General features: G+C 37.0%; 1 protein-coding gene across 9 annotated transcripts in view; it reads left to right on the top strand.

Annotated features, from left to right (window-relative positions):
• The window catches only part of LOC103025722 (beta-1,4-N-acetylgalactosaminyltransferase 3), a 46,528-nt gene that overhangs the window by 19,541 nt on the left and 11,950 nt on the right, over nt 1-15,037 (top strand). For all 9 annotated transcript variants that reach the window (XM_049473801.1, XM_049473802.1, XM_049473797.1 and 6 more), the window contains exons 11-14: nt 10,195-10,298; nt 10,417-10,463; nt 12,096-12,276; nt 13,810-14,051. In XM_049473801.1, coding sequence (XP_049329758.1) covers nt 10,195-10,298; nt 10,417-10,463; nt 12,096-12,276; nt 13,810-14,051 — 574 coding nt within the window. The remainder of the gene's footprint in view (nt 1-10,194; nt 10,299-10,416; nt 10,464-12,095; nt 12,277-13,809; nt 14,052-15,037) is intronic.

Raw genomic sequence — 15,037 nt, forward strand, 5'->3', positions numbered from 1 at the left:
ATTCATTTTGGAAGTCTGTTAAGGGGTCCTCCGTGTCTCCTTCCTGCAAGTTAAAATACATGGTTAAAATACATTTATCACACTTAACTTGAGCTCTAATTTCCCCTTGGAAGTTAATTATTTCATATTTAAATTTTGTCTGTGCACAGATTTCAGCCCAATTTTGTTTTCTTACCTTCTTCGGTTGTCCTTATTTTCAGTTATACTCAATCATGATCTTTACTGTCAAAAGTGCTTTAAATCCCTAGCATTTAGTCATTTTTCAATTTTAAATTGCAACATTTAATTATCAACACCATTAATTACTGTTTTTTTTCCTTACTTTTGTTCACATCCCTTTCCCTTTTAGTGTAACTGCTTCCCCATGGCTATAACTAATCTCTTATAGCCAAATTAGCTTTTACAAACACCTAGTTTACCACTAGACACACACTATGTCTCATGCACACACACAAACACACACACAAGTACACATAAACAAACTCAAACACTTCTACTTCCACTCTCACAAACACTACCAAAGTTAAAGATCACACACCTCAATTCTGCAGCATCATTGTACAGACCATATTTTACTGCTTCACAGCCCAAAGCTGCTGCTTTAAACGCACCTGCTGTTAAACCTACCACTGAATGCTTCCTGCATATCCTCTTATATTGTATTGATAGTGCTACATAGATAATAAATAAGGAACAAACATATGGAAATATATCTGAATCATGTTTATTATCATTGCTCCATGCAAAGTTTTAATGATCAGCTGCTCTATTCTCCCATTCATCTCCACACTGATTGATAGAATATCAGGGCCCAAAGTTTTAAACTCTGCACAAACTACACATAATGTGGCTTTTGTCTCAGGAATGGTTCCATGTTGATGTACTGGGCTTTCTTGGGTTACTTTTGCTTTAACTTTTGCATCACCGCTTGTGGCTATATTATTTTACCTGCCACTTTAATTTTCTGCGGTGTGCTATTTATTAAGAAATTATGATTCTGACTTTATTCAGTTCCCAAGATTTTTATAAAGCCTTGATTTCTAGTTTTAGTTGATTTTATTTAGTGCTTTAAGAATTGGGATAAGTGGAACGTGATTATTTTTCTCTGTATCAATCGTTCCATTACAGACAATAATATTATCAATATTAATAAACACAGATGTTATGCTTTGCTTTGTCCACGTTATTATAGCAAGTAAATCCGAGCAATGCTTTACATTTACTTTTCAATATTTTCAATATGTATTTATGCATATACAATGCCAAGCAGATTGCTTTTCACAATTATCAACAATACATATATTTCCTTAAACAATTTATCAAATCCCACTTACTGTTTCCCTTGCTCCAAAAGTGGCTCACATGTTGAATAGTGAAAGTTCAATTTTGTGATTTCTAAGTTTCTTATTTCTTCTTTTTAAATTAGGATTGGGTGTGTCTTAAACAGTGTTGGGAAGGTTACTTTTAAAATGTAATCCCTTACAGATTACTGATTACATCACTCAAAATGTAATTTGTAACGTAATCAGTTACATTACTTCAAGTGAGTAACGTAATCTGATTACTTTGGATTACTTTTTCGTTTTTTTAAGCCTGAATGAATGTAGCAACCACATATTGCATATTATTATTTTATTTTTCTTTCCAGTTAACAAATAGATAAACAAATAAAACAGCCTTTTCAATCACCCTATAAAAATACTTATGAAACCATTTCATCAAACAATTTTATAAAATACTTCTATAAATTGATGATAAAACCATTAAAAACCAAACAATGTAACAACAACTGTAAGCTATCTATTTGCAGGTTTGCCACCAGTGTTAATTTTGACAACAAATTTTCATTTAGTCTTAGTCATAGTTTTGTGATGAAAATAGCATTTAGCTTTAGTCACAATTTAGTCATCTGAAATGTTTTTAGTTTTAGTCGACTTAATGTCATAAGAATATAGTCAACTAAAATTACAGTAAGTTTATTCGACAAAAATGTAAAGGGTGTAAATGTAAATGCTTTTTCATCAGTTCCCTTGAATTATTAACTATACACGTATACGAAATTAAACGTTTAATAACCACTTGAGTAATATTGTTAATGTTTAATGTGAAATATATTTATATATGATTTAATGTATATTATTATTATTATTGTAGGTGTGTGACTATACATATTTTACATTTAAAAATTTGTTTTAGAAATCAGGTCATAAAACATCTGAATAGTTAAATTATAGTTTGAACAGAGCTGTGGAAGCAAAAACAGCTTTTAAATGATCTAGTTTTATCTCCAGCAGTAACCCTGCACACCTACTGGAGCTACAGTCTATAAATGAGATCAAAAACACACCTTCACACACTGTCCTGTAGAGATGCTCTCAGGATGTACTGAGAGACTTCATGAGTTAAAGTGAGAAACTTATGAGAAAGTGCTGTAAGGAACTTTACACAGACTTTTGGGTTCATAGATTCACTTATTTTATTGTTTTATTTTGGATATATTATTGAGTTTCTTTCTGACCTGCTGCTGATTTAACACTAGCTATATCTTTCCCACTGTGAGACTAAACAGATGATCTGATCTTAATGAGTGAGTTCTGTATCAGTTCTGTGTTTTAGTGCACTGCTGAGTTAAACACATCAGCTCATGAAATAACATCAGCATTAAAACGCTGATCTCTGCATGGAGATCTGTGTGACTCTGGTCTGCAGAAGCTGAAAGATTAGTGGTGTTTTTACCGGAGATGGAGTCGCTCCACACGGTTTACACGTTATCTTGTTTTTCGCGACGTCAAAGGAGAAATATATCGCCTCTCCCCTTCTCTCTCCCTGCTGAACACTGTCGAGTTAACTTCCCATCGAGCTCCGTAACGACAGGTTAATTCCCGGGTTTGTAACTGAGCGCGCCAAGTACGTCTCGCTGCAGCCTGTAGGAAGGCGGGTACTGATTGGATGAGTACCCCGCTTATCCCGCCTCTCCACCTTCGCTAAAGTAGCAGTGATTGGAGCTCTTCCTAACTGGTCCCTTACCTTTCAGAACTAACTCAGTTCTGATTGGATTTCGTCCCTGCCAAACATTTTCGTCTCGTTTTTATTCGTCTACGAAAATGTCAGTTAATTTCGTCTCGTTGTGTGTGTGGAGCCGCTGTCTGCCCCTCCTCCCGTCTCGCTGCCTGCACGCACACAGACACCGCTGCACACACAAATAGGGAGGAGTGATTGCGTTTTGTCAGTGTTGGATTGGAAGACCAAAAATAGGAAAGTACCGCAATGTAATCCATTTATTTTAGCAGAGTAACTGTAATCTGATTACCATTTACTGAAGCAGTAACTGTAACGGATTACAGTTACTCATAAATTGTAATCTGATTACGTAACGCCGTTACATGTAATCCGTTACTTCCCAACACTGGTCTTAAAGTTAAGACTGTTACAATATTGCTGAGAGTAATTGCTCATCTGCATAGAGGTTGTTTTAAAACCAAACTTTAAAAGATAAAACAAGCTAAAAGTTTAAAAAAAAATGCTCTATATCAGGGGTGTCAAACTCATTTTGGCCGAGGGCCACATTGGCATATTGGCTGTCCTCCGAGGGCCAGATGTAACTTATAAATATAAGAAAATGTAACCAAATGTAATATATTTAAATGAATGTAATTACTCCTTAATGTTAAATAACTCTCAATATATTATTTATTCAATCAAATATTACAGTTGCATGGAAAAAATGTTTGCTTGTTGCTCTATTAACATAAATCCTGTTATGAAATCCAAAAACTCCATCAATCAAGAACCAAACTATACAAGTGAATAGAAATGACATAAAATACAAGTTATATTAACTTTGATCAAAACGTTTGATACTGAAAAGAGGCTTAATAAATATAAAATCAAAAATTGTGAGCTGTGACAGATTTAGCATTTCCTCATCCAACCACTAGTGGGAGCTGCAGCAGCACAAGCCCACAGTCTTTACTGAGTCAGAGCTACAGCCCAGCCACGGGCTACAGGACTCAGCTGAGCCAGTCTGGAGCGTTTTTAAAATTTTAAGTTCTTCTGTGTATGAAATAAAATAACCCCACTAACCGGATAATACAGCTCTCTACAGTTCATCTTTCAGCCCAAGCAGCTAACAGCAGCAGTTTAGAGCAGCCATCCCGGAGTCACTGCTCGGATTACATTATAAACAGGTCAGTTAGCGCGCTGCTAACCTCAGGATGTTTATAACTACGGAGTTTAGAACACACCACGGCCGCCAGGTTAGACTGTTGAAGGCTACTGAAGACTATTAAAGGCTATTGGAGGTTATTGAAAGGGTTATTGAGGGCAGAAATCAGTAAAGGCTGGTTAGATAAGTGATTCACCTCCTCGTACTTTGCTGAGGTGAAACTGTGACTAGCGCTGTCACAGTGATGTTTATTAACCTCATTAAAACAGATTTTATCAGCTATTGTCTTATAAATATTTACACATAATTTATATCTCTTCTAAAAAGCGTTTATTTTGGTCAGTAACACAAAATGCATACCGGTCTTTCGCCTTGAAGCACAGCCGTCCGTCTGCATCAACTTTTCTTTTTCTGGATATTATGGGATAAACATTCCAATTCCACCCGCGAAGTTACACCTTCCCTCCGGCAGGGTTTCCACATCAATGACTACACTGCCGTGTAGTGGCAGTAAGCCGTAACTTCGCGGGTAACACAATCGACAAGCATTCTGGGAAATGTAGTTTTTGGTCAAAGAACGCTTCTGACCTATTTATTATAGACACTAAGATTTTACAAGCTCTCGCGGGCCACATAAAAAGACGTGGCGGGCCACATTTGGCCCGCGGGCCTTGTGTTTGACACATGTGCTCTATATCTATAAAATAATTATTGGGCAAATAATGGTGGCAATAATGATCATCTATTTACCTCTCCCCCTTTTTCTGAAACAGAATTTCTGTTTCAGAGAACTTAACACAAAATTGCTTCACCCTCTTTACTGTCCATTGGGCTGGTCTACCCTGCCCAGGCCTCCACTGACCCACACCCCATCACGTCATTCATCCACTCACTCCCCCCTGGGCTGCGCTTCCCTTCCACGATGTTTTCTCCGTTTTCTGTTGAAATGCATGTGGTGGTCAGATCGAGACTGTGCCTGTCTTAGGTTGTCCCTGTGTAATATGTTGGGATCTTACCCGTCTTTGGCTAACCAGCCTAGCCCACTGAACCACACACAGCGTAGCAGCACTGTTTCATCAACATTCAGTGCTGTAGTGTTTCTGCAGGGAGCACAAACCCAGGTATGTCACACTGTCACAAACTCACACTCTGGTGTTCGCCGTGAAAGCCTGTGCAAGGCACCGAGTACCCATGGTTTATTATTTGTTATTATTGTATACAGATTTTCCTTATTACCATCAGTATCACCCTTTCTCTCCCACTGAATTTAGCTTAAATTATTTGCTTTGATAACACTGCTCTGGAATAGACCCAAAAGAGTGCATGTCAATGAATAATTATTCAGATTTGGCATCTGTATCTCACAGATGTACCACAAGGTTAAAGTTTGGTCCAGTTTTATTTAATATATATATAAATTATATTGCTGGCTCTGCTTCTCAGATTGCAAACTTTACCATTATGCAGATGAAACAATTTTATATTGCTTAGCTGATTTTGTTCATGCTACAGCCAGAAAATTATGCATTTGTTTTATAGGTGGCATTGTATAAGCATGAAAACTAAATCTATGCTGTTTTCCAGATCTCTTTCTAGTCTAATTTAATACCGTAAAGCAAAACAGAGAGCTGCATTTTTAAATACACTTTATTTCCCCTTATTTAAAATGAGAAAGACCCAATTCACTAAAGCTTGTAGTTTCATTTTCAAATAAATAAGGTCTTTTCTCATTGGTTTCTGAAATCAACTATCCCTCTTATGAGGATCAAAATGTAACATAGAGAAATTAGATATTACATCCGTCTTATATAAGTCTCATTCAGCTAGGACTGAACTGAGATCAGTCTGAATGAGAAACGAATAGTAAGATAATTGACTAAATCACCTGATAAAAAGCTGTGTTTGGAATGGCTCACTCATTAATTCATTCACTATTCACTATGTAGCATTTTCTATTTATTAAACTTATTTATTTAACAATCAAACAAGAAACCATGTTTATTTGTCCTGCTCTGAGGACATCTTACACAGCAGTACTGCATGGCATAGTATATTTTGGAATTTCCAGTTACTTTTATTTTTAATTTGTTTTGCTAACCAACCCCATAATCCCTTTATTAAATTCTATAAATTCTATCCAGTCACATACCTCTCCGACATTATTCAACAACTTAATTATTTATATTAACATTTTTCCCAACCTTGCTTACATTAAAGTACACTGTACTCATGATTGGGTATTCACATTTTCACATTTTTATTTTAGAACTGTCTTATAGCGTATGCATATGTATATTATATTATATTTCTATTTCACATTAGTCACTGTCATAATAGATGTCATTGCACTTTACTCTGTTAATTATTTAATTATTTATGACCATTAGTAACATCTACTGCACTGCTCCGTTTACAGATAGATCTTTACCTTGTATATTTAGGTTTTTTATATCCTTATATTTTCTTATATATATATATATATATATATATATACATACACACATATATATATATATATATATATATATACATACACACACATATATATATATATATATATATATATATATATATATATATATACATACATATCTACCCACACAAAAGCCTTTTCCTTTTCTGTTCGCCTCTGTGTATTATTCTATTTCCCTACTGAACTTATGTTCTATTTTCTATGATATCTCACAAGCGTTAATTCACAAATAACCAACCTCTCAGTCTAAAACCAATATTCTGGACCAACTCCACCTACTTCACCTTGGACTCCTCCCCTGCAGTGGGACTCATCCATTTCCTATTTCGTTGTCACTCACGACTTCGTACACACACTCTTTAATTCGCTGCCATACACTTTCTCACTCACTGCCACACACACATTCTTTCTCTCCGCCAACACAAGATACACATTTTCTGTTTCTCTCTCAGGAAAACTGGACCCGCACACTTTCACACTCACAGGTACACTTTTAATCCCTTTAACAGACACTCGTACACCCTTTTCTTTTTCCTCTCTGTCAGTCGCACTGTCGCACACACTTCTGTTTCACTCACTCTAAACAGGAAAAGACGAGAGGATAAAAACCAGACAGAAAAATTTAGAAGTGAGAAAAGAACGGAAGCGGTGCGGAGCAAAGCCAAAAAAAATTTAGATAGCAAAAAAAATTTATAAGACACTTGTCTTTCGGCATCCCCGTTCATTTCCCCTTAGAAAAATGTACTTTAACAAAGTTTCCCCTCTGGCCCGAAACCCCCCGCTCTCAACACACAGATGAGGGATCGATCCATTTTTCTTCACCAGCAGGTTCGCGACTCTATCGCTGTGCCTATGTGCTCACAGCCCCGTCAGACTGTGCCCTCCGTTTTCTCACAAAAAAACAGGGGAAAAAATCTTTAACCTTTAAATATCGTCATACAAAGGCGGGTTATCCGGCCCCAGGAACCAGTTTCTCTGGGTTATGCCCCAAATCTCGGATTGAGGCAAACACACAGCACCAAAGAATTACAGGTTCCTCCTTTTGCCTCTAACCTCTTCACATCAACTCAGACTGTGTGCCAGGGGGCTCAAACCAGACGAAGAAAGATATAAAAATATACTCACACGTGGTGCGGCTGCAGCGGCCCCGGACACCCCTCGACCCCCAGAGAAAACGCCTTTTCCTCTAAAAAACAGTTGAGGTTCTAAGGTTGGGTTTCTTTTTTTTTTAACCCAAGAGCGTCCTCCGCTTTTCTTGCAGGGTCTAGAGGTCCCGGTGCACGAGCAGCCCACCGCAGGGACGCCAGTGCCTGGCTGTGACCGAGGAGCGAAATTGAGGAAGTAACTCATTCAGCAACGTTTCGTTTGCGTCAAAGTACACTACATACAGAGACTCTTAAACACATCTCATTAAAAACACACATAGTCTTATCACACAACATCAAGAGCCAGAATAAAGCTCTTCGTACGTGGGGCTGAGGTAGTCTACGAGAAAAAGGAAGCCAAACCACTATAGACGATGATTTTCATGTATTTTTTCCTTGTTGCTCTGGGAGCAGGACAACAGCAGGACATTGTGCATTTGACCATCACAGATATCATTGTAATCAGCATTTATGTGTTGAAAATTATTATTATTATTATTTTTTTTTTTATTATTGTATAATCAAAATGAAAATTTTTGATTAAAAGGGGGGAAATGTGGGGGAAAATCAACATTTATTCCATGTATTCCTGATTTACTTCATGTATTCATAATCAATTATACTGATTATTACTGTTAATCATTCAATATTCATCCTGTTAATCATTCAATCAGTATGTTATCATTGAATGATTAACAGGATGAATATTGAATGATTAACAGTAATAATCAGTATAATTGATTATGAATACATGAAGTAAATCAGGAATACATGGAATAAATGTTGATTTTCCCCCACAGCATGTAAGGTGAGTCTATCCCAGGGGCGCTACACATGGAGGCATAATCAGGTACTTAGATCTCTTGCAGGTGCACTTGATAAGAAACGGTTAGAAGTTAATAACATGCCCGTGGTAGGTTGCAGTAGGGTAATCACGTTTGTGCGTGAGGGGCAGCATAGTGGAGAAACAGCACAGTGCTTGAAAACTGCTGGTAAGTGGGCCAATGCACGAGATTGGAAGTTATTAGTGGATGTAGGTAGTAAACTGCAGATCCCAGAGTGCATTCTGGTTACAACCTTGAGGCCGGATGTAGTGTTGTACTCTGAAAGTAAGCGGATAGTGTATTTTATAGAGCTGACTGTTCCGTTTGAAGACGAGGTAGATGGAGCTTATGAAAGGAAAAGGCTGAAGTATACAGACTTGGTGGCTGAGGTGAGAGAGCGTGGGTGGCAAGCGTATATTAGACCGGTAGAGGTAGGTACTAGAGGCTTTGTTGCGAAGTCTGCCACAAGACTGCTGTCTGAATTCGGAATTAGAGGTCGTGTGCTAAGGACTGTAGTGAAGGAGTTGTCAGATGTAGCTGAAAGATCTAGTCAGTGGTTGTGGTTCAGAAGGGCTGAGGCTGTGTGGGGAAGGGAGTGAGTTTGTGCTTCTACAGCAAGCTTGGAGGGGGGTGGGTCTGGGACACCAGACTTCACTGTTGAGCCTTCTGGAGGTGTCGTGGGCCTAATTCAGCGAAACACTGACGAAGGAAGGTGCCTGCCTGATGACCCCTGAGAAGAGCTTGCACTGAAGTTTGTGTTAGAGTTTGGATGAAGGGGATTGGTGTGGTCCTGCTCTTGTAATAATTTGTCTCATGAGTTTTTGTAGACGTCTGAGTACTTGGCAGTTGAGGCACGGACCATGAACATAGTTCGCTATGCTTCTGGATTCTTGTCGAGCCAGTATCAGATGGTAGTGGTTGCTGTGTTCTGCTCACGCAACTTATAATGTGATTTATTGTGTGTGATTGTGCTTAGGTAAGTGTGTTGTTGCCATAGTTAAAGGAAGTGAGCTTAGATTAAGGAGGGATTCTGTTTGTTCATAGGTTATTTTTTGGTAGGTCTGTTACTTGGCAGTTGAGGCAATGGACCATGAACATAGTGTTAGGCTGTGCTTCTGGATTCTTGTCGAGCCAGTATCAGATTGTGGTGGTTTTGCTATTGCTGTTAGTTGAGTGAGTAGTAGATCCTGGCTGAGCCCTATGCATAACCCCAGCTGTTAGGTGCAGGATTTGTCAATTTCCTGTATTATATTACTTATTATTTTGATGTAATCAGATTTCAGTGGAAGTCAATGTGAAAAGATTTGATCCCAAGATATTGTGATATCATTTCTATTGGACCTGTATGTGAGGTGAGTGAGGTTAAACAGTGGACAGTGTGCTCATGGCAAAGCGAGGTGAATTATGGGAGTTGTAGTGAGGACTGATAGAGGGTGCATATGGACGGGACAGTGAGTGCAGTGGTAATGATGGTAATAATGGTGACCGGTGACATCTGTCCAGACTTGTCCATGCAAACAATTTAGTTTCAATTCAAACTACAAGAGACTTTGTTTTATTGTCAATAAAAATGTGTTTGTTGTTCAGGTTTACTTCTCAGAAGTGTATCCCAATGACTACACGAGACAGACTCATGCAGCCAATGATGAGGAGCTGTGCTTTTATAAAAAGGATGAAAATTTTGATAAAGGGTAGGATTTAACTCTTTATAAAAACACATTTTTAAATATATTCATGTTAGTAATGCAGACATTGATTTGTGCTGTATTAATTACTCTAATTATATGTGTGAATCCTTCTGTATTAAAGAGGTGGATTTGTCCAGTATCTAAAACCTGAAAACTCTGACAAAAAAGGTAACTATACACTCATACTCATACTGCACTCATAAAAAAACAAGAAAAAAATGTGTTCACTTACTTATTTTTAAGATCACCTTAGGTATACAAAAGATTACATTAATAGTATAGAATATTATGTATAATATAGTAATGTATAGTATAGTAAAGCACAGTTTAGTAAAGTACAGTACAGTTCAGAATATTATAGTATGTATAGTATAGTACAGTTTAGTATAGTATTGTAATTTAAAGTATAGTTTAGTATAGTATGCATAGTATAGTAATGTATAGTATAGTGTAGTAATTTATAGTATATAATAGGATAGTATAGCACAGTATATTATAATATTGTATAGTTTTGTATAGTATATTGTATAGTATAATGGCTCTCTTTTATCTTTTATCTGCTTCTTGTTGTCAGACAGGTTCTATTTAACTGATTTCTTAATTCTTCAGGTCTGGCAGTAATCAGGCCTGGTTGTGGTTAGTAAAATTAAACACAGATTTCCAAAAAAATTTAGTTAATCACAGATAATTTAGCTTTTTATATTTACTCAGGTTATCTTTGTCTGATATTAAAGTTTGTTTGATAATCTAAAAAAGGGTAAGTAGGGCAAGAAAGCAAAAATAATTTGTAGAAATCTATAGGGGGCAAATACGTTTTCAGTAGTCAGTAGTAAACTGCTGTATTAGTACCTTGTACTGCAGTATTGTTTTTTCACCTTACATCACTTTTACCTAACTACATATTTTTGATGAATTTACTTGCAACGTTATTCGTTGCAAATATTACTAAAAACGTTTGTAATCATTCCAAACCCACATTATCAATGTCAAAGCGGTAGATGGCACCGTGTTCTATGAAACTGCTCATCATTGAGCGAATGAAATGATCAAGCTATTATAGGAGTCTATTATAAGAGGACAGTGCTGTTCCTGTTCCCACACAGTACTTTACTTTTACTTTAAGTACTTGAGTAGTACATCTTGCAATAAACTACTTGCAATACTTAAATATAAAACTTGTTGAATACCTTAGTACAGGGGTCTGCAATTAAGTTTGGCCGCGGGCCAGATATTTTCTAAGCCATAAGTGGTGGGCCACAAAACAAAAAACCTGTTAAGGAAAATGTAGTGTAATGGGATGGAGTGCTACAGACTAGTAGCTCTCCAGCCCAGAGGGTTGTTGAACCCAGTTGCAGAACAGTTGAATTCAAAGCAGGTAAACCCAAGAACAAAGGAAACAATAAAAACGCTCCTCACGTGGGATTGAACCTGGGTCGGCAGGGTCGCAGTCCAATACACTATCGCTGCCCCTTATAAGGAGATAGGGAGCCCAAGAACGGGCAGAAAAAGAGAACAGGCAGAAACTAAACTTACGCTGTGCGCGACAGAGAGACAGGGGAGTAATGTAAACTAAAGCTTGCCAGAGAAGCATTTTATTTATTTATTTATTTATTTTTCATTTTCGTTTATTATAGATCAAATAACTTCACAGGCCAGATTTCTGAGTCTTTAGTACTTTATTTACGTCTGCTGTTTCCCACCCTCTTATTTACTCTCTTTAAAAAGTTATCTGTTTATAGGGGGCTCTAAATAAAAATAATCTGCTATTATTTACTGTTTTATTTTTCATATTAAACTTAGAAAAATCTGATCCAAACTGGGAGAAAGACATCTACATCGATCCAGTGGACTTCCATTCTAAGCAGCCCACACGAGTAACTGACGTCTGCAGAAGAGCGGGAAATATCATAATGGAGGAGACGGAGGTGATGCCTGTGGTGGATGCCTTTATCAATCAACTGCGGACGGCAAAAAATAACAGGTACTGTAAATACTTATAAAATACCAATTACTTGGTCAAAAGGCCGCCGAGTCTATAAATAGGGCAGCAATTACTGGAGCACTATACTCCTCCCTCCAGGGACAGGTGTGTTACTTTTTTAAACATCATTTCAGCAGATAAAGGAAGTAAGCTAAAATTGATAAGCTACTTAAAACTCAGTATGGATCTTTTTCAGGGCATCTGCTCACACTGAGCAATGAAAAACCATTTATTTTTTACCTTTTTTACCTAATTCTTAATTCTTTTAATACTATAAAATACAATAATTACACAATAATTTATTTTGAAAAACCAACCCAGTATTCACTCAACTAACAGGCTAGCCACACACACACACACACACACACACACACACATGCAAGCACACACACACAGGTGCACACACACACACATGCAAGCACACACACAGAGGTGCACACACCAGCCAACAACAGAACAAAGAGCACTGTTTAATGTTGTGTGCGCGTGTATGCATGCTCAGCGGAGAGAAGGTAGATTATCATTCTCAAATGTTTGTGCCCCTAAAAAGGACTGGCAACAATCTGGTAATGAGTAATGATGCAGCACGTAAAAATCTGTTGGAGTAAAAGTATTAAACTCATGGAAAATATGTAGTGAAGTAAAATTAGAGGTAGGAGAAAAAAAATAATACTTACAGTAAAGTACAGATACAGCATTTTACTACTTAAGTACAGTAGTAAAATATTTTTACTTCGTTACTATACATCTCCACCTGCCATAAAATAAAACAAACAATAACAATTATACAATGGAAGCGAGAAAAAAAAAAACTTCTATGAAGTACACTTTTAGTTTACTGTAATTCAATATACTTCTAATATACTTATTCCTAAATATACTTTTGTACATTTTTAGCAAAGTGTGTTAAAACAACTGTTACAGTAGTTCAATTAAAGTGCAATGTATCATGTAACTTTTTAGAAAGTAAAATAAATGACTAAATAATTACATTTTTAACACGCTAAAAATTGTAATACAGTATATTAAATATATATTTTTGAACCCAACAAAGTATACTAGAAGTGTGCTACTTAAAAAGGCAGGAACAAAAAGCATATTTGTACTCTAATGTAAATATATTTAACATCAATTCTTAGTACATTCCTAATATACCTGGTGTATAATAGTGATACAATTGTAATACTCATTAAATGTATTATAATTTTACTGTAAGCAAATTTAAAATAAGGGGTTACGTACAGGAAGTAGTTTAAATGTTACGTAAGTATAAATAAAATAGTTTAATTTTAGCACAGTTAAGTAAACTTAGCAGTAGAACGTTTGTACTATTTTATACAATTAAAGTATAATAAGTACAAACTAAGTTGTTCCATTTTAGCACTCTTTAAATATGCTGATTAACAATGTGGCTACAAGTACACTTTAGAGCACTACAGCATAATAATGCTTAGTATAGTTCAATTTACTTTTTCTTCACTAGGGTTTTGTTCTGTATTTTGTATGTGTGTGTGTGTTTGTATGTGTGAGTAGTGATCTGGTGCTGAAGCGTGTACTGAATGTGGAGAGGAAGGAGGACAGAGACGTGGGCAGTCGGTACCTGTTGGAGCTGGAGCTGGAGGACGGGCAGAACCAGATCCTGATGGTGTCTCAGTATTTTTATGTAGAGAAGAGCTCGAGTAAGGAGGGTCCAGTCTCAGTGGAGTGGCTTTCTCTCTGCAGCCCTCAAGACTTCTCCTGGGACCCCAGCGTTAGAGTTGATGTTCTCCTAACAGGTCAGAACTGTGGGATCTTTTCATTTATTTCTTTTATTTTCCTAATTGCTCTTATAACTTTGCTGTGTGTCCTGTATGCTTTTGTTCCCTAACTTTACAAGCAGATTCCCAAATATTACAAGCAGTCTAATAAGGATGTGCAAAAAAAGCTTTACATAAAACACGACATGCCATCTCGTACTAAATATAAATTATTATTTTATATTTAATACCCGCCTTATTATACAATTAAATATAAACTGTGCTTTTAAAATTATAAAAGTAAGTAAACAAGCTAATTATAAACTGTAATTCTTAAAAAAAAGTCAATCGAGTGCTGGATGTTAATCTATACAGATTTCTCTTTATTTGGGTGAGTAAAACACTACTGTTTATTTACAGTAAGCTTAGATTTCCAGATTTCTCCTGCACTAAGGCTGGAGTATTAGCATTAGCCGCTAGCACTAGCGGTTAGTGGGGAATGCCACCTGACAGCGCTACACTGAGGAACCCTGAGTGCTCCGTTAAGCCAGGGTGATATCAGCTAGCGGTTCGTCCCACGTAGCTTATTTTAACACAGTAAACATGCAGACTACATTCCAATATACTCACCTCTGAATGGAGAAAGAGCTCGAGGCTAATGCTACTCTAGCAGTGCTAGCTGGGGTTAACAGCAGGCTACAGGCTGATAATACTCACCTCTGAATGGCAAAAGAGCTAGCACTTAGCACAGTTAATGGCTAATGCTAATGCTGCTTCAGCAGTGTTAGCCGGGTTAGCAGCAGGCTACAGGCCAATAATACTCACCTCTGAACGTCCAAAGAGCTAGAACATAGCACGGTTAGCGGCTAATGCTAATACTGCTCCAGTCTCGAGTCTTGGTGCTAGAGAACTAAACTGAAACTCCTGTATAAAGCTGTACTGCAGCGGAGTGGCTTTACTGCTCCTTAATACCTGACTGGTAAAAAATATACATCAAGGCGCACTCACAGGGCGTCATTTTTTAA

This window comes from Astyanax mexicanus, chromosome 2, assembly GCF_023375975.1.
Source record: "Astyanax mexicanus isolate ESR-SI-001 chromosome 2, AstMex3_surface, whole genome shotgun sequence".
Taxonomy (NCBI): Eukaryota; Metazoa; Chordata; class Actinopteri; order Characiformes; family Acestrorhamphidae; genus Astyanax; species Astyanax mexicanus.